At 38.8% G+C, this 26,430-nt stretch overlaps 2 protein-coding genes across 3 annotated transcripts; both read left to right on the forward strand.

Moving 5' to 3' along the window:
• The first annotated feature begins 541 nt into the window (after nucleotides 1-541).
• On the forward strand, nucleotides 542-13,249 carry LOC117291592 (boophilin-H2-like). The gene is made up of 6 exons (XM_033773408.1): nucleotides 542-822; nucleotides 9,672-9,833; nucleotides 10,501-10,585; nucleotides 11,312-11,349; nucleotides 11,463-11,570; nucleotides 12,468-13,249. Exons 1-6 carry the CDS (start codon nucleotides 747-749, stop codon nucleotides 12,572-12,574), a joined length of 576 nt encoding a protein of 191 aa, XP_033629299.1. The 5' UTR covers nucleotides 542-746; the 3' UTR covers nucleotides 12,575-13,249.
• A 2,968-nt stretch (nucleotides 13,250-16,217) lies between these two features.
• Nucleotides 16,218-25,110, forward strand: LOC117291720 (syntaxin-17-like). 2 transcript variants are annotated; one of them, XM_033773582.1, is made up of 7 exons: nucleotides 16,218-16,397; nucleotides 18,718-18,961; nucleotides 19,527-19,592; nucleotides 20,888-21,131; nucleotides 21,860-22,047; nucleotides 23,598-23,684; nucleotides 24,148-25,110. In XM_033773582.1, the coding sequence occupies exons 2-7, from the start codon at nucleotides 18,797-18,799 to the stop codon at nucleotides 24,421-24,423; spliced, it is 1,026 nt and encodes a 341-aa protein (XP_033629473.1). In that variant the 5' UTR covers nucleotides 16,218-16,397; nucleotides 18,718-18,796; the 3' UTR covers nucleotides 24,424-25,110. The 2 variants fall into 2 exon arrangements, with proteins under 2 accessions (XP_033629473.1, XP_033629474.1); XM_033773583.1 differs by having other exon boundaries at nucleotides 21,863-22,047.
• Nucleotides 25,111-26,430: the final 1,320 nt, after the last annotated feature.

The following is a 26,430-nucleotide window of genomic DNA, read 5'->3' on the forward strand; positions in this document are numbered from 1 at the left end:
TTTGAGAGAACGAGAAACATCTGTGTCAAATGGCAGCGCTTTCATGTCAAACACAAACAGATTTGCAGCGACGGCTTTTTATAGTAAAATTTCCATGAAGCAGATTGCATGTGGCTATAACCGTTACTACACTAACAGATCGACCACCTTGCGAACGGCTGGACGTTTTGTTTCAATTTGCAGACAATTCTCTTTAAGTTATAAGAGCAGACCCATAAAACAAAGGAAACTTATTGTGTCACACCCAGCCGGCTATGTATACAAAGGAAGTATGCATGGACGAGCAGCATACGTCGCCATCATTCATTACAAAACATAACAAATTGCCCCATTCCGGAAAGAAAGGGTAATTGTTTTTGCTTCATTTGCTAATTTGCCCGTCAAAGCGAACACACCCATGTCTTTACAGCCCAATAAGTAATAGAAGTAACATTTCTGATGTAATTAATTAATAAGTGACGGGATAGTGTAACGATGACGTCAACACTCATATCGCTTCGCTGGTGATCAGCGAAAGTTGAATAAACGAGGAGTGTATGCCATAATGATATTTCATCTGGTATCTCATGCCAGGATAAGTTCATTGGTCAACGCAAGTGGGCGTTTCTTAAAATAACTTGATAAAAGCTTCGACCTTGCCTGGATCCGTTTTACTTGTGGTTATTTCTAGCTCTAGAGAGAACAAGTTACAATTTGGTATCTAATAAGTTCGTGTTTTTCTGTGCTACCGTTATAAAGACTTTAAAATGGCAACGTACGTGATTTTGGGAGTTATGGTCATGGTAATGTGTGTCAATGGAGGCAGTGACCGCTACGTTAAAGGTAGGTACAGTTATATTAATAATGGTGGCTTCCTATAATTAAATAGCGCGCATATCCGTCAACATTCGGTATTTTCCTGTAAGGTATGTGGGACTACATTTGAAATATGAGGCCTTTACTCCTTATACATAGCACCATGTAATGGTTTGCAAGGTGCTGTGGCGCAATAAACTGTCAATCAAACCAGGAACACCGGGGCGAACACCCTCTCTTTTCGACAAGTGCACTTGGTTATTTTACGTGCGTTACACAACACACGGGACCAACGGCTATACGTCCCCCCACCCGAAGGACGAAGCATCGATGGGTGTCTTTCTTTAGGACACAAGTGTCACGACTGGGACTCGAACCAACTCTGCGGACCAGAAACACCAGAGTTTGAGTCCGGTGCTCTTAACCGCTAGGCCAGGACACGCCAAGGAGAATAAATCAGTGTTTTCCCCAAAAATAATTACAAAGCTAATATAAAATCAAATAAAACGTAAAGTTTATTAGATTGCACGCCTATACCGTCTCATTTCGAAAGTAAAAATGTATATTTTGATAGAGGAATGTGTACAAAACAAACTCTGCGAAAGCTGATCAGCTTTTCATTACGTTTGATTATCGTAGTGATTGTTGGGAAGATTTGTTTCGTCCCTGTGGTGAAATCGATAAGAGTCCGGTGGTCCATTCTAGATTTTTCTTGAATTTACAGTTTTTTCTGGAAAGCCACAATGTCACATTATATGATACTCTGTGCTCCTGCATAAGTGTGATGTTTCACAAAGGTGATATTGTTTTTACCATAGCAGAAGAGTTATAGTGAGAAAGATATTGGGTATTTATATTAGAAAATATGGAACTTTCAAGAATAATTCGCCTCTCATAACTTTCCTGGTTCAAAATCCGGCTAAGGTTATGAGTATAAGATCGAGTGTTTATTCTATTCTATGCTATGAGAGTTTTCCCCAGGCCCGCCAGTTTTTCCTCCTTCCGGAAATAACAAACACTTTCGATATATTACGGATGTGGTAATTGCAATGGGTCGGTGTGGCTTGCTGCCATACGACAGCCCTGCTGCGAACGCATTTCACAGGGTGCTGAAGTATAGTATCGCCACAGTTGCTTGAAAAAACCCATACATGTACGTCCCGTTTATAGTTATTTCCTTGGTTTAGTTAAGAAAGATTTGATTGATGTTTTATAGTCAATTCAGTCAGTGTCTTATTCTAATGTCAAACCTAGGCCCATCAAGTCCATGATTGCATCAAGGATTCAGACGGGACTGTAATAATAGGCCTACTCTTATGGCAAAACGATAACAAAAGCAAAATAATTATATATGTTTGAAAAACAAAACAACTCACCAGCTGAAAGTGTGCATATTTGGTAATAGTTATCATTTCATATAACCTTCTCTATGGTAAAATGAAAATGAAGGCAGCTTGTGAAATAAGTTTACAAAAATCTACTATCACAAAACGTTGTTTTAAGCGAGACCTAAAACGACCATTACACAAACAGACACTGTAAAAAAGTGTCGAAAGCGCCTCTGGCGTTCAACCCAAAAATGCCAGTTTTGATCCCAAGTATGTCAACTCCCTGACCCCCTGTCATTCTTTGTTGAAAAGAGTCGAGAAACACTCAGATAAATAACTTTGACAACAATCGCTTTACAAAAATCAAAATTTTCCTGTGCTATCACAAAAAATCTTTAAAGAAGTTGTACTGAAACATATATAGTTCTGAAAAGTTCTTAACAATATATTTTTGTTATCGTACATTTTGACAGTAGTTTAATATTTCGAGCGTGTCGATAGTACATTTTGGGCCATGTGCAGTTTGAAATCGTTTGATTCTTTTGTATACATTTTAAATAATTGTAGTAAGAAAGTTTCCTAAAATAGTCAGAGAATGGTCAGAGAAACACTGTCCATTCCACCTTGTACAACAACATACAATCTTATTATGAAACATTTATTTTTGATTATTTAAATGAGCATTTTATAATTAAGGTAAATTCTCCGAAAGCAATGGTTGTAAGCCTCCTGCGAAATGATTTTGTTTGAAGTGCCCCCGTTGAGTAGAAATCAATTATGTAAACGAAATTCAATCTCAAATGATCGCCTTCAGGCGATTTGTTGAGATTCAAATGTCCATGGTGTCCGTTTGTGAATACTGCGGTCAGAGATGCGGTTGGTACCCGCTGGCACCTTGCAAACTATTTTTTTATGAAAATACCTTGATGAGTTATTGGCTGTTTTCTTAACAAAGGCACTGTATTCAACTGAAACTTTCACATGTGAATTGTATTGTATTGTATTTGTGTTGATGATTTGGCCTGTACATGAACATTATGTTGACAAAAACCACTTAAAGGGAAGGTACACGTTTGGTAATTGTCAAAGACTTGGTGTACTTGGTGTATCCCAACATAAGCATAAAATAACAAACCTATGAAAATTTGGGCTAAATTAGTCATCGAAGTTGTGAGAAAATTGTTTGAGAAAAAACACCCTTGTTGACGAATTTGTGTGCTTACAGAAAGGAATAACAGACTTCTGGCTAGAAGTCTTTTATTATTTTAGTGAGAAATTACCTCTTTCTCAAAATCTATGCTACTTCAGAGGGAGTCGTTTCCCACAATGCGTTGTACTATCAACAGCTCTCCAATGCTCATTACCATGGAAGTTTGAGTAATTACCAAACGTGTACCTTCCCTTTAATGATACACCTTTCAAGTTAAAACAAATAAATAAATAAATAAACCAGCATCGGTCAAATAAAACTAAACACATTTTAACAGCACTCTAGTTTGACCCAAAAAACATAAACAAAATCCGGTGCAATGAAAATTCCAGAAATACTACACCAACAAAGAGTTATTCAGCAATGTTGAATAGATATTATATTAGTGTATATTTTCAACCATTTACAAGCAACAATGAAGACATTGTCCATATCAGACAGTATTCAACAACAGTCTGGCAAATGGCGACCAGAACTTGATCACTTCATTTTAATGTTTGTGTCTCTAAACATTACCAGAAGCTTGATGCGTAGACAGATGTATGTATTGGTAACCCCAAAAGTCTATACTAAAATTAAAATAACACGAAATGCAAAATAAACAATAAAAACACGGGCCCTACACCACTACTTAATCATTACTTTGTGTAATTTGTCAAATTCCGTTCGGAAAAAAAGGTTATAGAAATAGGGTAAAACGAATAGTGGATGGAACTCCAAAACAAACCGCGTCACAATATGTAGCCACTTCAAATTTGTTTCTAAAACCCAACAATCGATGATATTAAAGGCAGTGGACACTATTGGTAATTGTCAAATACTAGTCTTCGTAGTTGGTTTATCTCAACATATGCATAAAATAACAAACCTGTGAAAATTTTAGCTCAATCGGTCACCTAACTTGCGAGATGATAATGAAAGAAAAACCACCCTTGTCACACGAAATTGTGTGCGTTTAGATGGTTGATTTCGAGACCTCAAGTTCTAAATCTGAGGTCTCGAAATCAAATTCGTTGAAAATCACTTCTTTCTCGAAAACTATGGCACTTCAGAGGGAGCCGTTTCTCACAATGTTTTATACCATCAACCTCTCCCCATTACTCGTATTCAAGAAAGGTTTTATGCTAATAATTATTTTGAGTAATTACCAATAGTGTCCACTGCCTTTAAGCCCCTAATCACAGTATTCTCAAACGAACCATTAGCAAGAGTGATAGCGAGGCTAAGGTCTCAAACTACGAGTTGGGAATCCATTTGGAAAGTGATCCAAATAAATTTTCCATTCTTATAGGCCTATCGCAACAGTTTCTTGGCAACATTGGTTTGTTTCTGTTATGTTTTAGTGGTTGCTATACGAAATAATTTCTTAATTAGAGCTGACTTCCTGCTTGGAAGACACAACAAAACGTATTTTGCCTAAACACATGACAATTCAATTAGAACAGCGGATAATATTTCCGTAAATCTTTGGGAGCGCAGTTATTAAGTTACTCGCCTCAATGGGCACAAATTTAATAAAGACATATTCATTAATTGGGCCACCATATTCGGCAAGATCGTAGTCTTTGTCCAAGACGTCACTATACCATACTCGTAATGTAACGGTTCTATGTTACCGAGGCTGATACATAATCCATGCAAAGTTCTTGTAACCAAGACTAGCAAGATTGCTGACATTATTCCAAATGTTTCTGCAGGAGTAAGCGGTATGTCAGTCCTCGTGTTTTTCAAACAGATTAAATTTCAAAGAGTGGATTTTGCCCCCACTAATTTTTCTTGTACTTTCGCGCCATGTGGTCACCATACCATGGTTGCCCAACCGTTTCAAGTAGACGATTTTGATTCGGTACTTTGCTTTGGGACAAAGTGTTTTAAAGGCGCAGGACACAATTGGTAATTACTCAAAATAATTTGTTAGCATAGCAACCTACTTGGGAACGAGCAATGGGGAGCTGTTGATAGTATAAAACATTATGAAAAACGGCTCCCTCTGAAGTGACGTAGTTTTTGAGAAAGAGGTAGTTTCTCACTCACATTTTTACAATACGTCAAGGCCTGGAGCCTTTTTAGGCATTTGAAAGCACACACATTTGTATGACAAGGGTATTTTTTATTTCATTATTCTCTTGCAACTTCGATGACCAATTGAGTCCAAATTTTGACAGATTTGTTTATGTTATGCATTTGTTGAGATACACCAAGTGAGAAGACTGGTCTTTGACAATTAACAATAGTGTCCAGCGCCTTTAAGATTCAAAATTACAGAAGACAATAATGGCTATGTAGTTTCAACGCTATGTGTGTACTACGTCATAGATTGGTGTGTGCCGGGACGACGTGGAGAGGGGTTGGGGAGAGATGTGGCTCAAAGATGGGAGCAAATGGCTTCACGATGAGTTGCGATGTCTTTCGATTTTGGGAAAGAATCCTCGTATTAAAATTAAGCAGTGCCAGTGTGTTTTTCTCGTGTGAACGCAACCGACCTTTGTAGCTGTAAAAAAAAATACCAGCTCGATGTGTCTTGATATTTTTACCCGTCCCACAATGCAAAACTGACAATCTGTAACCTTCTGGCGTCTGTCCAAACAACTCAGTTTCATTTTATGTAAGTTTGAGGTAGGTTTCTTTTCACAAAGTAGTAACTATTTTGGCCTGGGGCCTGAAGATTAAGATGTTACCCAATTTACTTTTTATTGTCGAAACTCAGAGCGCAGCATGGATTTTCCGTTTCCTATTACTTTCACATGTTTTTATACGAAACCTTTCCACTTCATAGTTTGACAAAGTGTTTGAGGTGGTGCCAAGGGGCGCCAAGAGTCGGAAAGGATCACCAAGCAAAATTATTGCAACTTGAAAACGGATCCCCCGAGTAGCGACGTCTAAGATCTGTCATTGGTACCAACTGCATTACATATATAGGCCGATATATTTTTTAATCGAATAATCCAATTGCATTTTATATTTCTTTAGAAGTTCAAACAAAAACTGCTCAATCAAATCTAATCTTTCTCCAGAAGACCAGAGCATACTGATCGAAACGTCGAGTTGAAACCAACGGTTCTTTTCAGAACCACCCCAACTCATTTAGAGATAGTCATTATACAAAGTGTTACCGCAAACTCTTCTATATCTTATTTCCACCATGCAAAGTTTCAAATTCTACCAATCAAATCTAGTTCGTGTTGTTTGATTCTCAAAAAAGCTTTTCACGAACTTGCAAACACGATTTTTAGGGAAACGTGGCCTTTTCAAATTTTTTTCACGTGAATCCTATACGTACGGAAGCCTATTGCCAACACATTAATAAACACAACATCCCTCTTAAAGGCAGTGGACACTATTGGTATATTACTCAAAATAATTATCAGCATGAAACCTCACTTGGTAACGAGTAATGGGGAGAGGTTCATAGTATAAAACAATGTGAGAAACGGTTCCCTCTGAAGTGCCATAATTTTCGAGAAAGAAGTAATTTTCCACGAATTTGATTTCGAGACCTCAAGTTTAGAACTTGAGGTCTCGAAATCGACCATCTAAACGCACACAACTTTGTGTGAATAAGGTGTTTTTTTTTTCATTATTATCTCGCAACTTTGAAGACAAATTGAGCTCAAATTTTCACAGGTTTGTTATTTCATGCATATGTTGAGATACACCAAGTGAGAAAGTGAGAAGACTGGTCTTTGACAATTACCAATAGTGTCCACTGTCTTTAATACACGATACAATGTATATATCGTATACGTACACGAATTGTTGTTGGAATGGGTCACGCGGTCACACCCTCTGCCCTCTGCCTTGCTTATTTGTATGGGCAGAGAGATTGGCTTATACCCGTGCCGTATAGTACGGCAGTCAGACTAGTCCGTCCAACTGACTATTCTGTACAGCCAAATTAACACCATTTTATTTCCCACTGTATTTCCTCACCTCGTTTCCACACGTCGTTTCCAGTGCAAAACTTAAAGTCACCTGGAAGGGAATGGTATTTTTTCAAAATCAAGCTTTTGTCACTAATATATGTGTTTTGATGAGTGGAATGTGAATAAACAGTTAACTAAGGTTTAAAAAAATCAGTTCTTATGTTATTTACAAATTAAAGAGTAGACCCCGACCCGAGAGGGCGCTGTTCGTGACGTAAATCGGGGCAGACTTTGCCTGTAATGCGTAGAGTAAACACAATTGCAAAGTACATGTACAGACCAAGTCGTGAGTTTGTACGTTTCAAAAAAAAATTTTTTGTTTTTTTCCGGCAATGCCGACCAGGTGTATTGCTGCTGAATGCAGAAAAACACTTTTTGAAATGTACCAACTCACGACTTGGACGTACATGTACTTTGCACGTGTGTTTACTATACGCATCTGCCTCGATTGACGTCACAAAAGGGGTAGGCGGAGTCAGCCCCCAAACAACTTTATATATTTTTTAAACATATAAATCGGACAAACAATTACTAAAAAAATTGTTTTATTGTTATTATTGTTCTGCCTCGATTGACGTCACAAAAGGGGTAGGCGGAGTCAGCCCCCAAACAACTTTATATATTTTTTAAACATATAAATCGGACAAACAATTACTAAAAAAATTGTTTTATTGTTCTTAAGCATATACTCTTATGTTTTAAAGAAAGGAAATTATATTTCGAGGTGACTTTAAATTAGCAAAGCAAAATTGATGCATCAGTTTGTCCAACTGCCCAGCCAAACTTTCCTTCAGACGGAAAAAAGTAAAGCTGTCTGATTTATTTTTCCCGTAAACTATATTCTTCCCCCCTTTAAATATACTATGTCCAGAAAATATGTTGACATAAACGTCAAAGCAGGCAGCAGGTATGACGTCAGGACGTTGGAAGTAGGCCTACATGTAATAAAAAGACGTCTATTTGGGGCAATGATTTTACAGAGAAAACAAATCCACCATTAAGTACGACAAATCAGCCAGGCATTTCAAACTCCTCCAGTATTACCGTTAACCACAATATTGTGGTTTGCATAAGGGCACTTAAATGATTAATTAACTAAAATAAAAGAATCAGGCCACTATCAGCTTTCAATTAAGCGATAGAATGAGACACCATCTGTTTCATTCTACGCGCGCCAATTAAAACGAAACCAGTCGTAAAATTGTAACCCTTTGAACCCAACTATCCCTTGCCCATCATAAACATTAACACAGGGCTCCTATGCATGATTTGATGTCATCAAACGGACATACCAACAACAAATCAATTTGGTTTGACATTTTTGTCTCGATATGCTTCAAGAGATTACGACCTTTCATTGAGAAATAATATTGGATTCAGAACGCCTACTTTAAAACAATGACGGATGATAATGACAGATGAATATGATGGGTGGTGTTATTGCGTATGTCAAGACATTATTTTTCCATATGAAAATCTAGCCCACGTGTTCCTTAACATTCTGATTGATTTGGGTTTTAGGATGGTTATTTAATTAACGAACATAATGTCCTATTACTGGCTTAAAGCCATTATACACTTTCGGTAAACAGTATTGTCCAAGTCCCACACTTCGTGTATCACAACTTATATATAAAACAACAAACCTGTGAAAATTTAGGCTCAATCGGTCATCGGAGTCGGGAGAAAATAACGGGAAAACCCACTCCTGTTTTCGCGCGTTTCGCCGTGTCATGACATGTGTTTATATTAAATTCGTAATTCTCGCTATCGAGAATTGATACTGTTTCCATGTTTTCTCAAAAAGTAAAGCATTTCATGGAACAATATTATTTCAAGAGAAGTCTTTCACCATTACCTTCTGTAAACCCTGTAAATTATTTGTAAATCTGTGAACTTTTTTTTTCTGTACCGAAAGTGTATAATGGCTTTAACTCTGATGACATCAAAAATATGGAGTCATAATTCAATTATGTAATTATGCAGTCGTGTTGTTGTTGGTGTTGTTTGTGTTGTCATGTTTGTGTTTGTGTTTTTGTTTTTGTTGTTTTTGCTACTGCAGTTGCTGTCGATGTCGGCGTCGTTGTCGCCGTCGCTGTCGTTGTTGTTGCTGCTGCTGTAAATGCTGTTGATGTTTTGATGATTTTGTTCTTGTTGTAGCTGTCGGTGTTGTTGTAGATGTGGCCGTCGTCGTCGTTGTCATTATTCTTGTTTTTGTTCTTGTCCTTGTTGCTGTTGTTGTCGTTGTTGTTAGCGACGCATAAACCTAGCCGTATGGCCGTGGCTGTGGACACGGCCTCATAGTCGATACGCACCACAGTCCAGTGATCAGCATTAAAAAAAATAATAATAATACATGTCAACAACTATGTTTCCTTATTTATTTTCCTGATCATTGATTTATTTATCCATCAGATAAATGTGAGGCCAAGTTGGATCATGGACCTTGTAGGGGACGTATGCCAAGCTGGGGCTACGATACCGAGCTTGAACAATGCAGAGGGTTTATCTATGGTGGTTGTGGAGGCAATCCTAACAACTTCCTGACTGAAGAAGAATGTATCGAGATGTGTGAACGTAAGAAATCAACATAGTCCCAACAAACTTTAGCCCATTGAACTTAAACATACTTTTTATACTGCATAATATAGGTTTTCTCGGTCAATTTCGGCAAATGAGTAGCAATTCTAATTCGAGCGAAATCGAATGCTACTGAAAATGGTCATTCGATTTCGTTTTATGATCAGTCAAATGTAATGTTGCGTCATTCGATTTAACAAAATAATCATTCAATTTAAAATTCATCAAAGCAGCATTCAAATTCGCAGACGCTTCTTGAGGCGGGTGTGTCACGAAAAAGAATGACGGTACGCTAAATTGAACAGAGTGCTAAAGGAATTTGACTCGACTCTAAACGACATTGAATGGCCGAATTCTGAATTTGAAACGCAGTAACAACTGGAGAGGCAAAACAGCTTTAATTCAAACACATGAAAATGAAATTGACTGCCCATTTGCCGATTTGACCAAGAAAACCTATACAAGTCTAAATTTTTGAGTGCCGAAAAAAGTTTGAATACGGAAGTGAAAACATGGTTGAACTGCACTAAAGATACAGTTGCTATTTTGCTCCGGTTCGTTTAAATAACAAATTCAGTGGCTAACTCAAAAGCAGATTTGATGATAAAACGTGTTCGCAAACTCACTTACTTTCCCCTTATTGTTTTTGGGTTGTTTGTTTTAGATCCCCGTTCATGTTTCGATGAAGAAGACAATATGTGGTACTATCATCAAGAGTCTACGAACGGCGGAGCCGGATGTGGCGGATGGTAGGATCAAAATCACTTCCTTGTATAGAGTCTGTCTGGGACTGGGTCTGACATCAGTAAAATGTCTGTCTGATCATGGGTCTGGTGGTGACTTAGTCTTGGCTCAAGACTGTGATTGGGTTATTGAACGAAGAAACAACACATCACTGAGTAGATGTAGGCCTACTCGTAACACTGAAAGCCATGGTGTTAAAATATCAGTCGACAAATGGTCCATAAAGGACACCATCTTATAAACTTGAGAACAATGCAGAATTTTTCTACTTTTCAGTTCGATAGACATGCACTTCTTTATTATGTCCAATTTGGTATGCGTTAAACAAAGATTTGAACATTTATTCTTTCAACTCATAAAAATAATCTCACCATTACGATCACAAACACTCATTTGTTACATCATTTTTTTAAAGGAATTCCGACGTTTGGAGGATTGGTAGTGGTATGAATCATCAGTGCACTTTACATCATTCGAATAAAATCAATGTTTTGTTTTACAATTTGCAGGCAAAATATAATACATGTATTTTTCAAGTATACACGTCCCTTTTCTTGCTTTTCTTAGTTCACCCCGCTAGGACGGTTATAGCAAGGACGATAAGCAGACAACTCGGTGTACTTTTTTTTGCAATCAACACTATAATTATTTCCATATTCCTTAATCTAACGTGAACTGAAAAATTGTATATTTCTTTTCATACTTTTGTTTTTCTTTTTCTCTTTTTGAAGCACTTGCAACGATGGATTGTTCGAATGTTCCAGCTGCAGTAAGTTTATATTTTCTTCACAAAATAACAAGTTATTGATTGATTGTTTTAATAATATTATTTTCTGTATGAAGACTTTGACACTGATAGCAATATCACTCATTACATTTCAGATTTAATCCCTTTGGTGTGCGCTAAGATCAATTGTGAGGATAAATGCCGCTATGGATCCAAGATTGACGAGATGGGATGCGAGACATGTGACTGCAAACCCGAACCAGGTACGGTCACTTACAAATGGTGATTTGGTAACCTTACACTAACAGGGGTACACGATGGGGGGGGGGGGGGACAGAATGTAATGCTTGCAAGTAGTTCAGTACATCTTGCTAAAATTTAAACACTTTGCGTTAGTTTGTAATATCCGCCATCTTGAAACCAAGCCTAGCAGAGCCAAAACCTCGTTTACGGTATTGTCAGAATATTTATGTACATGTAAGTGTGGCAATAGATTCTAGCCCCCCCCCCCCCTCCCCCACCAAAAACGACGAAAGATGTTCGCATTCTTGTGGTAGCGCCCTCTTTTTAATCATCCTCCTCCAGCCCTTATTTATTTCATGGTGGACACAATCTCCGGGAACAGATTTCCCTTTGACATCGGCAAGACCCAACTTCGAAACGCTTACACGGTTGCTTAAAGGTTTTCCGGGTTCATGATCAGAATAAATTATTAAACAACATTGTGTATCACAGTTTTACCGTAGACAGTTAAGCCATTATAAACATAAACACATTCACTTTTCCACTCGTGAAACTGTCTAGCCAGAAGGATGACCCTTCTTTTTAACACTCGTTGAACTTTCTTGTAACCATATTGCACAAATGACTATGTATGACAAAGTTGTAATCTTTATCCTGTGTATAAAGGGAATGAGTATACGGTCATGTGTTTTACTTGTACGATTGCATCGGGGATAAAAAACACCTATGTTGTATTTTGGTCTGATGCAATTATTGCTAGTGGTATGATTTGCATACATTCTAGAATGCGGAGGTCGTGGGTTCGAATCCCGCAAAACTCTTGAAAAAAAATAGAGAATAAATATTGCTCGTCGCACCCGGTGCACTGTATGATAAAAAATAATATTAGTTTTTTATTTATTTCCTTTTTTTTTCAGGCCACCTTGAAAGTTTCAGTTTCTACTGTAAAGAAGTGTGTAACTTCTGCCGGGTCAACACTAAAGTAAAGTGTCCTCCACAGTGTAGTTGCTACAACAAGATATAAGTTTAGCTTGAACTTTACATGTTAACCAATGTAATCACTGTATTTACAAGTGCCGTATACTTCAACTATTAAACAAAATGGCAATGAACATAAAGCTGAACTTGTATGCAGACTACAACATTTTCCATTTTTATTTTGGAATGTGGTTGGACACCGGTAAGGCATCATCTTTTTGTTTCAGTAGTATAAGTAAACAACAATAATGAACATTATAATTTCCTAGTGAGTTTTTTTCAACAGAAAATTGTAGCTTATTGTTTTGCTTTATCAATAACTGGCCTAATACTTGTTGGCTATGTCATATCCATCACAAAATCATTTCAAGAATACCAGTTTGATTCCTGGATTAGAAGTGGTCAGCTTCTGTTGTTATTTATTTTCATTAACTTGTTGGTTTGGTTTTCGTGACGGTGGTGGCGAGACAACTCCAACAATAGAGGGCGTTCGATATTTGCAGTGAGAAAACCGTTTTCGAAACCACGGCTTTGGTCTTGGGCGCTGGCTTGTAAGTTAATTTGAAACGTGTGCCTTTCGATAGCCTGAGCCTGAGCCCAAAGCCGGAGCAGTGGCGAAAAGAGTCATTGTATTTGTTTGATAGCGACTTGTGTGGGGTCCCTTGAAAAGTCAGTTTATTGAACCGTGCACAGAGCTGTAAAATGTTTAGGCTATACCACAGACATACGGCTCTGGCCGTGAGAGCAGCGCCCTCTTGTTCTGTTAATGGTTCGGTTTAGTAAACAAACAATAACGTCTTGGTCCAAGACTACTGTGAAAAGTATCGGTGTACAATTCTGTTATAAAAGTATCATCATAATGGTATTTACCGATTGGAGGAGAAATACTGCCTTACATCCTCAGCTTAAAATGTGCAAACAAAGGTAACATTGACAGTGACTTCCACTGTATGAGTTACACAAGCAAAGTCGAACGTTTGAATACAAAAATGCATTCCACCTGATGATGTAACGTTTGAAATAAATAACTATACGGTTATATACACCTAATGAGGAAGGCGTATGATTTATTTTTTAAAGTTAATGTGAAGTGTGACGGTTTTTTGTGTATAGGTTTGGGGATATCGGTATCATACAAGGTTTTGGCTACTTAAAAACAACTGTTATTATTTTCTTTCTAAAGATAATTTAGGATAAGTTTCCGTATCCCGCCTCCACTTTTTCATTTGTTATGAAATAAAATAGTATATAAGTTTACTCAAATGAGATAATAATTATTCCTTTTTGTAAAAAATTCTTGAAAAAGTGGTGGCAGGATACGGAAAGTTTTGAAATTCCCAATGGAACTTGTGAACAGAATAATGAGTGTGTCCTACCTGTAATCTTTACGGGATCACCGTGGGTTTATCTTTGGAAGGGCTGAAGGTGAGACAGGTGACTTACTTGACTTGACTTAATCCACCGACGCCATCAAATATGGAGAGGAAACACTGGTCCTGGTTAGGGGTATATTTAGCCCACTATGGTGGACTCTCCCGTTTTTTTTCAATGGCACTGACGTCCTATACCAGGGCTTCTGAAGGGACACAGCTTATATACAAACAGTTCTTGACAAATTTAGTCTACAAGGCCCTTGACTGTATTCACAGTGGTATGCTTCTATTGCCACCACTGGGAATAAATTTCAGTATGTTGACCACTCTCTGGCCACGCCAGGTTGGACCTTACTCTCGTATCAGTTTCAGTTCGTGGCCCCCTATGCCAAACAGTTTACAACTCGAACGGCGTCCAAACCCTCAAGACTTGTTGTGTTTTGCTGTGTCCACTGTTACATCAACGTCATCTTGGTGCATAAAATGAACAGTTAACAATTATCATCTGGCAAACTTTCCAATTGACAAACACCTTTTATCAAGATAGCATGAATACGAGTCCAAGTTCCTTGGGGATTTTGTTACCTGGCTTGCTGTGGGTGTGTCCTTCATAGAGTTATAATACAGGGGCGTAAAGAGCATTGTTTTGCCGTTGAGAAAATGGTGCTGACCCATCGTATTACACATGTCACATACCAGTTCACACAGCCAGCATTGTACGGGGTAATTTTGTATACATTTTACTCGTAGGGATTCGAACCCATTGTGGGCTAGCGCAGTTACGTGTATTGCTCTATAGTTCTATTACATAATTCTATGGTGTTCCATAATCGGTAATCAACATGGGCTGAATTATTATGTAAGAAAGCTGATTCAAGAGGGCGCTATCAGATGGAATTTCTCAAAGCCGTATGTGTGGGTGTGTTCGACTTCCCTGTGTCGACCCTGCGCGGTGCTTATTTGGGTGAGTCTCTGAAAAGAGCTAATCGAACAATCACACCCTCTCGTGGTGACGTCATGCACCTCGGGTCAGAAGTGACCCGTTCCACAAGCAGGGCACTTGGGGCTGACCAATGACGTCAAATCTATTCGAACGTACCGGGGGCCAATCGGGGTCGACCCAGGGAAGCAAATCGAACGCACCTTTAGACAGCTAACCATTTTTTGTGTGTTAAAAAAAACCCAGATGTGCATATACACGGCGCTGGACCAGTTTGTGGGTTGTGTTGCATTTGGACCGAAATGGCGTCCAACAACCAATGGCGCCATCATGTCGCAACTGTCTCAAAAGACATAGCTCTGGAATTTCTCAGTCGACATAAAATAATTATTGCCATTTTTATAAGCATTCCTATTTTGGACAGAATCTTCGGGTGTGTAAAGGGGGGGGGGGCACCGTAATCGCCGGGGACCGGGCGGAGACATACCACAGAATCTTCTAATCTATACAAGGGAAACTTTATTCAGCAAAACAAGGGCGTGTGCGAGTGCAACTGGGCATAACTGAGGTGTGGTGTTATAGGGCCCGCTCAATGAACCCGAACAAAATTATTGTATAGATGATACGAATATGCTCTTTTGTGTATTCTGTACCATCGACATGTCATCACAGAGCAAGCTCAAATTGTAATAGATCCAGCCCTTCCTTTTTGGGTAATTTTTTAAACACCAGTTCCACGCTTGTCGGTCCTTCCAACAGAAAGACTAATAAAGAGCGCGGGGTTGCGGGGGGGGGGGGGGGGGTGGCTAGTCGTGTCATGCGGCGCACTATCTTGGTCATGTTCATTGTATCAAATAATACCAGCAATGAATTCAGTGTAGGCCTAGGCCTCCGGAAAAAGATCGAGACTTCTCCTTCCAGCCTCGGTTTGGTTGATTTGAGAGGGAGTAAATCAAGATGGCTGCACCATCAATAAAGGTCTATTGATCTTCAAGCGGACGTGTCGTTTTCCCAAGTTTTTCATTGAATGTCATTACTTTTTGGTGATTTTGGGAGACCAAAATAAGTTTCATCCTCTTCCGAGTGAGCAGACACCATCCAACAAAACATTTCATTTTAATACATGTTTTGTTTCCATTCTTACGTTCGTTCGTGATTAGTGCAAAGCGGGATAAAAGTTTAAGAGTCAATGAACAATTTCCTCTCTACTGTAAAAAGCTGTGAGGCTTCTAATTATTTGTTTTTGTTTACATTTTGAATCAGTTTGTAATGCTCCATTTTTTTTGATAATGTGTGTGACCCGCCATCCTTCCCAATAAATCGGGCTCTGCAAAGTGAACAGCGCCCTCTTTAGTTGTACTGTGCACACTGTTTACGTTCGGAGTTCCCCGACCTTCATTTCATGACGATTGTTACAATGTTTACCCAGACAGCTTTTCACGGTTTCCTTTGTTTCTGTAGACGTTAGAGGTTTATCAAGGATAGGATCGGCCTGCATGCAGAGACGAGAAAGATTTACCATCTTCCATGTCGAACTTACGCAAGTGGAATTAGAGGTATGCACACTCAAAATTGACAATCCGATGTGTGAAATTTCAAAGTTGTACACACTACACGTCGTACGTAGTCCGTACGTCAGGTATTCAAATCCACATAAAAATTATTATTAATAGTTTGTCAGTTGAGTAAGTTCATGGATGGCGAATGGCGGATACCACCATGGAGCAACTCTATTGCTCCATGCTGACCCTTGGACAGTGACAGACTAACATGATATTGATATTGTGCATGAATCCATGATTTGCATTTAATAGAGAATTGGGCCATCGGTGCTGAATCTTTCCCGAAGAATCTTCACTCACTTGCAATTATGCCCAGGTTTTTCACTTTCATTTGCTGCATCTCTACCTGTTCTCTTCTTAATCTTGGCCACTTACTTATGACTTGGGTTAGACCTATAATGAGGATAATTGAGGGCACGGGTTGTTGTGCTCCTAGAGCTGTATTTGTTCCGCTATTGACTCCATGGATATGGGAGTAAGCTCACTCAGCCCCACTGGTTGGAACTGGCCAACTATTTTCATGCAGGGCACAATGACGATGCACTAGTGGTTGCGGCCTCAACCGAGGTCTCCGTCTCGGTCGTGGTCCTGGACTGACCTTTTCACACAAAGAGTTAAATCCTGCCGGGAGGTGGAGCCTTTACTTTCAGTAACAAAACAAAAGTCCAGCAATTTATGCAATTATGGATCATACAATCATCTTCCAGTACTCGCTAATCCACCAATCAGATGCTCGAACCGGAGTGTGATCATAAGCCATAACCTACTCCCAGTTTATAGGCCTATATTGCACTCTATGTATTGCGAGTGTCAATGCGTCACGCTCTGCATACGGTCAGTGCAAAAATTACATTCTAAATTTTGCGCGTGCATTGTTTCTTAATGAGGTTGACTTGTATGAGGCTGAAAGATAAATTTGTTATCACAAGCATGCTTGAGGAGTACGGAAAAATATAGTGCGTCTCACTGCGTCCCATATCCCAACAGCTTTCGGCCTTGCTTGATATGGGACGCAGAGGTTTTTTCCCCCGTATTCCACTCGAGCTTGTGTGATAACTCATAGTAGAAACCACAGATTGACAGGGAAGTAGTGATGTATTGAGGATAAAGAACAATGTTACATTTTATTTTACCCTACACTGGTGTGTGAAAAGCACTGTATGCTCAGCGCTTTCCCAAGTCCCACAAAAAAAACATGCATACACCCTGCAGGATTAACACGATGTGTTCAAGGCTGAGTGGCCTACCGTTACGAAATAGAATGACGACTCAAACATTCATTTGATGTCCTTTAAATAAGATTTATATTGTTGGTTTTACCTTTAACCGATGTGTGATTTATATATTTATAGCATTGTGCACCTGTGGAAGGATTTATAACCCAAAACACTCTGCATTCTGCAAATGTGTTAACCACCACTTGCGCACTCGACCTGCCTGGGCCCTGTTTCATAAAGCATAAAGCATAAAAACTTGGTACGCACAGAAATATATTGCTTAGGAGAAACATGTTACCACCCTAAATACCATACCGTTTATCATTGGTGCGACTGGAACCATACTTGAATATTATTTGCTAAGCAGAATTATCTACTTGACAGCTTTATAAAAGTGAGCCCTGGTGTTGAGAGGCTAGTTCAACTCCTATAATTTAAAGAAGATGACCGACAAAACAAATAAGTTTCATTTAAATATAATAATTTAGTCAGGATAAAGAGGATTTTAGAACAATTAGGCCCTAAAAGGGAAAATACAGTACATCATTGGTAAATGGTTGATTTTTCAAGAAATTCATTTGGGACAAAAAACAAGGAGACCTTAGTCCTCCGAGGCTGACATTGTCTTAAAGAAAGCAAAACATCTCATCATAATTGCATGTAGTTTATAAATTGATTGATAGAGTCTGTACAGACCTAAGACTTCTTGCAGTAGGGCCTGTCGATAGCCATTCAAGCTTAGTTCAAGATAAGACAAAATTGAAATACCACTGTAATTTTCAGACGATAAGCCGCCGGGGCCCACTGTCTTGGCTCTGCTTACCACAAAATTTCTGCGCTAATGATTTCTGTTCTCTGCTTGCATATTTCTGCGCTATAGCTGTGTAAGCAAGGATGCCTAGTATCGTGCACAAGTCAAAATTCCCTGTTAACCTGTGAAGTACGCTTGACATAAGCGCAGAATTCTCTGCTTCCGCATGAGCCAATTATTTGCTTACGGTAAGCATAGCCATGAAATTTGGTCAAGTTTGTGACATTGGCCAAACATTTGATGTAGTATTTTGATTGATATTCTAGCGTGATTGTTATATTCCCAGGAACAACCAGAAGGCAGGAAACACACTGTAAGTCAACACAACCAGGAGTCTTGTTTGCTCTGGCAAATTAGTGGACACCATGGCTGCGTTTGGTGAGGAGGACTGCATGACGAGTAGTCTGTATGACACAACGCAGGGTTCTCAGCCATTAAAACGTGTTGAGCCGTCCGTGCTCAAGTTCACCAAAATTGTCGTCCCAACAGATTTAGAGAGACTACGGCAACACAAAGTCAACATTGTGAAGGTATTGTGATTCTCATGTCAATATTATTCACTGCTTCAGACTATTTCTGGTATTGATAGAATTGGTTGTGGTTTTGTAACTTGTTTTGGGTAACTGAGTTTAGGAAAGAAACCAATATATCAAGTTATTGAGGAGTGATTTGATTCGTCTGCAAAGGACTGAAGGAAAATTAAAGGTGGGCGAAGAGAGACTGGTTGAAATGCTTACGTACGTTATTTGCTATAACCTTAATTTTGCTCAGCCCCCGGTGGTCTCATCCAAGACTTCTGGGAAGAGCTGAAGAGCTCGTACAAGTTCTTGTTAACGAAGTATGTTCTGCTTGTGTAGTGAAGTGATGCTATACAAAATCTTGGCCCGACCCCCTGAACCATTCATTGTTTTTAGTTTTAGTAAATCCAATTTAAGTGCTCACTTGTGACCAATCAAACAAGACATTGTACTTAACTTTATTCCAAATCTTGCTTGCAAATTGCTTACATTCAAAACAGACCATCTCAGCGAGACACAGGAATACCTGGCAAACAATGTTCTTGTTGTAATAATATTTGCCTTTTGTTTTCTTTAGTTTCACAAACAAAGAAACTGGGAGAAGCTTACCACAGAGCAAATTAATGCCCGGCAAACAGTTCAGGTAAATCAATTATTGACCAGCAGTTACTCTACTCTATTCCCTGGGAGCAACGTTGGGGATTAACGGCCGGCCCTTTCACACTTTGATTGCTTTACCCCTGATCTACCCTGGGTAATGGCAACCCCTGCTCTGGACTAGTGGTAAGCGATAAAACGCTGGGGTATTCTTAAAATGTGCAACCGGAACCATGTGGAATAGGGACACAGTGTGAAAGTCACCGGGTAACCAAGGGGTAAAAAAAAAAGTTTCCCTAGGGCTGTATCAAACAGGGATAACAAAGAACCAAAGGATGTAATGGTTTTATAAATGTTTTATAATAGCAAACTTATGCCTAGCAAACAGTTCAGGTAAACCTGTTATTGACCAGCAGTATGGTGTGTTTTATTTAATAAGGGAATCAATGTGTGGTGAAGAGGATTTCAACTAGTGGTTTAATCCCAATGAGGCCTGGTTCTTGATAATTTTACCAAGACGAAGTCATGAACCAGGCCTCGGCGGGTTTAAACCACTAGTTGAAAACTGATTCAACACACCTTGATTCCCATTCATAAATACCTTTTCAGTCAAAAAAAATCAACACTTTTGGTAAAAAAAATAAAATAAATGCAAAAATTATAATTGTTCAATGATTTCTTTCAACACAACACCCCTCAAGCTATGAAATGGTAAGGCCCTCCGCCGCCCTCGGGTAAACAACTCCTTATAAGGGAATGCTGTGGGCGTCGCGCGTATCGCGTGATGTGGCACAACTGTCCAGCCGTTGCTCTTGACCAATAGGAATGAAGAAACGGTCTTATAAGAACAGGTGCAAGCAGGCATGTCACGCCCATGTTTCAACAATTTTTACCGGTGTTTTTACACACACCCATGTGACGCGCTCTCCACCAATAGGAATAGCGAAAATGTCCGAGGTATTTATGGATGGCAAATTAATGCCCAGCAAACTGTCCAGGTAAATCCATTATTGACCAGCAGTTCCTCTGATTCATTTTTATAATGACTGAGGAAGGTAACCTGTATTTAAGGGATAACTTGAATACTATATATCATGGTTGAAGCAAGGCTATTTAGGAAGGTAACCTGTATTTAAGGGATAACTTGAATACTATATATCATGGTTCAAGCAAGGCTATTTATTGTGACCTTATTTGGTCTTCAATATGTGGCATTGTGTCCTCACCCCCATTTTTTTCCCCTTTTCCTTGGATTCTCAAAAATATTTTGTAGTTTGTTTATTTGTTGTATTTCTCTTGATTTTGCAAAAGGGTTAACACTTTTGTGTAATTTATCAACAGCAACTAAAAGCAAACATACGTGAGATGGAAAAGACAAGGAGCCTTATTAGAGAAGAAGATCTCCCGTCCTTTGATAGTAGGGTGACCCCCGTGAAAGAGGAAGCAATCCATGCTGTTGTTGATTTCCTTGAGATGAATGATACTGAGCAAGCACCACTAGGGGGTGCTCATACTAGGAACTTTGTATCACAAGGGGACTCAATGTTGAGACACAGAAATTTGGGTTCCAGTGACGAATTTGAAGGTTTGTAAATTCTTGAATGGTTTAATTGTTATTTGTATTTAAATGAATGAATTTGGGCTTACTTTGATCTTTGAATTCTAACTATTGAACTAGGGATGAGTTTAGTTGAAGCCCTGTTGGAGGCAACAGAAACTGAACAGTGAAACATGCCATTGAAACAAATTGGTCAAACAGAATAGTGAAAAATACAGTGAAATGAAATGGTGGAAACAGAGTCAAGCCTGGTTCATACTTCCTGCGAATGCGACACAAATTTTGGCGTCACAGGGCTGTTTTCGCTGCGAATGTTTGGCAGGAGTTCAGCACAAGTCAAATGATGCGGAATATTTGTTGCGATTTTGTGACGACAAAATTTGTGCCGAGTTGCGAAAGGTATGAACCGGCCTTAATGAATTAGAACAGTGAAACAGATCAGTGAAACAAAACTGTTAAAACAGAACATTGAAATATAATACAGTGAAATAAACAGTTAATCAGGTTGCAAACATCAAACAAACTGTCAATAAGTTCTTGGTGTGTTAGTTATCAAAATCCTTATTGCACAGTATTTTCGGGTTATGGACATGGTATTTGTAAAGATTGAAAATGCAGTAAATGATAATTTTGCTAGCAGATCAACATGTGATACTTATATTCAAGTGCTGAAAAATAACACTCTTTTGTTTATTTCTATTGGAAAACATTTTAATGATACTTATTCTTCACTGCTGTCTCCCTTGTTTGTTATGTAGTCATTAATGCACAAGAAACCATTCCTGAAGACACCCACCAAGCCGAGTCAGAACGCGAGTTAGAACGTTTGATGCAGCAGCAAGCAGATGCACAAAGCAAGGCATCATTAGAAGCATGGGAGAATCTTCACAATGATCTAATCTCATTAAACTCAGTCATTCATGAGTTTGCTACACATGTTAGGGTAAGGGAAACAGTTGTTATATTAGTGAGAGAACATTGTACATAGTGCCCAGCCCAGTAGACATCAAAAACCCAAGTTGCCTCTAGTCATCAGGCTAGTTGGATGGTCTAGTGGTAAGACATCTTGGCCCAATATCATAGAGCTGCTCAAGCAGATTGTTTAAAAATTCCTGCTTAGCAATAAAGAGCAGGATACCAGTCACAAATTGTACATGTGACATGTCATTTCGGCTGCTAACCTTATCATAGTAAGCATAACTTTGCTGTGCTGAGCTTTTTTGTGCTTAAGCAGGTCTATGAAAATGGGCCCTGCTCTAGCAATGCAAAGGTCGTAGGTTCGAATCCCACCCGAGTGATTTGGCTGGAGTTTTTTCCCCAAAATAAACTCGGGGCAAGTACTGAGTATACAGTGCCTCATACAGAATGGTGTATAAATAAAATACAGTTTATTTTCCAATTCGCATAGTTAAAGATATTTATGATGGGGTGAATCAGGAAAAAAAAAAATGAAACAAAATTTGAGCCTGCTCTATCTTGGCTGTGTAGCCCAATCTTTGAAATGTCCCCATTATGTCAATAGATTTGTCAGGGGATGCCAGTCTGAAGTCATAGGACCAAATACTGCCGTAAACCCAGGGTTTAAGGTTATGCTCAATTTATAATACAACCTGAGTAGTGTGGGCATCCGAGGGGGTTGCATATAATAATGTAGTCTTACATACATGTAGCATACGTATCCATGAATGAGGCTTTAAGAAGCACTTGAACAAAGAGAGACACTTTTTAAAGACAGGTTTTGAAGTTATTATAAGTTATCACACAAGCATGAGTGGAATACAGAAAAATATAGCGCTTCTGCGTCCCATATCCAACGAAGCTGAAGGCAGAGTTGGACATGGGACGCAGACACGCTATACTTTTCTGTATTCCACGAGCGCAAGTGTGATAGATAACAAATAAATGTTTATCTTCCAGCCTCATTAAGTCAATGAGGTTAGGTTATGTTTTTGTTTTAGATTTTTCAGACGCAAAGTTTAGAATGTAATTTTTTGCACTGACCGTATGCGGAGCGTGTGACGCACTGACACTCACAATACGCAGAGTGCAATATAAAAACTAGGAGTAGGTCGAGTTGGATATGGGACGCAGACGCGCTATATTTTTCCGTATTTCCATGAGCGCGCGTGTGATAACGTATTTATCTGCAAGCAAACTTAAGAACAACAATAAGAACACACAATACGCATGGTAGTGATATTAGCCGTGCAATACAGGTTTTTATCACCACTCCATTCTGCGAATCTGACTGCAGGATAAGCGCTTACTGGAAGATAACATCTGATATCACTTTGAGCATCTGATTGGAGGACTAGCGCATACTGGAAGATAATATACATTATGAGACGAATTCATGTAGCACTTTATTAAAGGGTTTACAGGGGGAAGCAGACGCCCCAAGCTTTCAATCACATAGTCTTGCTTCTAATCTAATCTGTTGAAATGTCACTAAAGTAACTTTTTCATGGATGACATAATTATTTTCTTTTTCAGGTTCAGGGTGAAATAGTTGACAGCATCGAGGATCATGTCGACAAATCACAAGATCATGTGTCTACAGGTCGCAGGTATCTGATAAAGGTATGTTTGAATGAAAAAAAAAGATTACTTGTTGCAGCAGCCATACCAGCTGAAAACCAACTTGGTTTCAATTTTTTACCATCAATGATTAAGTCAATATAGAAAGGTTTGCGGTAACACCATGTAATGACTATCTCTAATGAGTTGGGGTGGTTCTGAAAAGAACCGTTGGTTTCAACTCGACGTTTCGATTAGTATGCTCTGATCGTCTTCTGATCGTCTTCTTTCTCCAGAAGATGATCAGAGCATACTGATCGAAACGTCAAGTTGAAACGTACGGTTCTTTTCAGAACCACCCCAACTCATTAGAGATAGTCATTACATGGTGTTACCGCAAACCTTTCTATATCGTATTTCTCTACCATGCAAAGTTTCAAATCCTACTAATGATTTAGTCATTACTCACAAAATATGGTTGCCCACCTTTACAAAAACTATATGTTTACATCTGTTCCTATTGCAGGCTTCCTCTCTTAAAGCTGCTCTCTTTCCAGTCAGTGGGGCTATCATTGGAGGATGTCTCGGGGGTCCAGTGGGCCTTTATGCAGGCATGAAGGTGGGAACTGTCGCTGCTCTGGGTGGGGGTGCTCTGGGCTACGTCAGTGGTAGGTTCTTGAAGAAAAAGAAAGACAGGCAGGCAAGTTTGGAGTTGGAAGAGATGGGGGAACAAACGGCTGAGAGTAGAAGAAGAACATCGTCTGATCCAGGGTTGAATAATGAAGTCAAGAAAACAAGATGAAGTATTCTTGAAGATTTGATACTGTATTGATGGTCATGCTAGGTTATGGTGTAGTAAAATGTGACTCCATGGTTTCTTACTCATTGGATGTCTGACAATATGGCATAGACAAGTCATTGTGTGCTTGGAAGAAGGATGCGATGAAAAAATTATTGTGTGTCAAGACTGTTGAGTGTGAAAGTTTGGTCAGGTTTCTGCCATTCATTGGTCAGCATTGGGAGGTTAAATTCTGAATAGATGGGAAAACATCTCTGGGGTAATTTGACATGTTTTCTTTTGTCAGGAGCCATTCAAATTATTTACGGCCCTTTGTTACTGGGAAAGGTACTTTGTGTGCCTACAAGAAGGGTGTAGAACCTATATTGTCCTTTTCCAGGCAAACAACAAAATGTACATAAAAAATACATGTTATATGATATGTGGTGGAGGTAACTACACTAGTGGTGTTATTTTTTCTTATCTTTTTTTGGGGGGCGGGGGAGGAGCAAGCAGAGGGCCAATCAATATATCGATTGAACCATTCAATGTGCATTTCTTTGATCTGAATGGAGCAGGGTGGTGGGGTGCCCAACAGGACCCCTCCTGGTTACGCCTCTGATCTACACTGTACACAGGCACTGGACACTTTTGGTAATCTATACTCAAAATAGTTGATTAGCATAAAACCTCACTTGGTAACAAGTAATGGGTAGAGGTTGCTAGTATAAAGCATTGTGAAAAACTGCTACCTCTGAAGTGATGTAGTCTTTGAGAAAGAAGTAATTTTCCACGAATTAGATTTTGAGGTTTTGAGGTCTCAAAATCAAGCATCTGAAAGAACACAACTTTGTGTGACAAGGGAGTTTTTTTCTTGTTGACCATTTGAGTTCAAATTTGCACAGTTTTTTGTATGCATATGTTGAGATACACCAAGTGCGCAGACTGGTCTTTGACAGTTACCAATAGTGTCCAGTGCCTTTAAATTGAGTGTGTGAAACCTTTCACAAGAAAACTGAGCAGAAAAGAGTTTCAGGCAATTAATGGTCAATGTAGGAAGTTAAATATCTGACAATTGACATAAGAATGGAAAAGCATAGTTAGGACAATAACTATTGTAAATTCATGAGATTACTACTAGGATTTCATTTTACTCATGATGACTTTTTGTTTTTGTGAACGTTGTTGTATGCTTTCTTAGCAGAAATATGTAAAACCAATGGCCGGAAACAATTCTGTATCCTGTCACCAATTGTTCATATGTAATTTTTTTTTTAAGTATCTAATTTACTCAAATGAAATATTCCCTTTGGTAAAAAGTGGGTAAAAAAGTGGTGGCTGGATATGGTAATCTTTCCCAAGTGTGGTTTCCGATTATTAATAAAGGCATGAAATGTAGAGCCCTCAACATGTGTACATGTAGGTCAGCCTCTGTACTTAATTAAAGGCAGTGGACACTATTGGTAATTACTCAAAATAATTGTTAGCATAAAACCTTACTTGGTAACGAGTAATGGGGAGAGGTTGATAGTGTCAAACACTGTGAGAAACGGCTCCCTCTGAAGTAACGTAGTTTTCAAGAAATAAGTTATTTTCCACTAATTTTATTTCAAGACCTTAGTATTAGATTTTGAGGTCTCGAAATCAGGCATCTGAAAGCACACAACTTCGTGTGACAGGGGTGTTTTTTCTTTTATTTTTAGCTCGCAACTTCGACGACCAATCAATGAGCTCAAATTTTCACAGGTTTATTTTATGCATGTATGTTGAGATACACCAAGTGAGAAGACTGGTCTTTGACAATTACCAATAGTGTCCAGTGTCTTTAATAACAAAAAAACCACCAAGGACCAAATATTACGCCTACAATAAAGGGTGCAGTTGTTTAACTCAATAGAAAACAGTTTAAATGCTTTTAATTTGTTTTATCAACAAGTGGGAAATCTTACCCAAAATAGAATTTCTCTTGAGGAGTTTGAATTCACTTATAGTCAGTACTTTGAAGTTTTGAGCTGGTGTTCTGTTAAAGAC

Source organism: Asterias rubens, chromosome 6, assembly GCF_902459465.1.
Source record: "Asterias rubens chromosome 6, eAstRub1.3, whole genome shotgun sequence".
Classification (NCBI taxonomy): Eukaryota; Metazoa; Echinodermata; class Asteroidea; order Forcipulatida; family Asteriidae; genus Asterias; species Asterias rubens.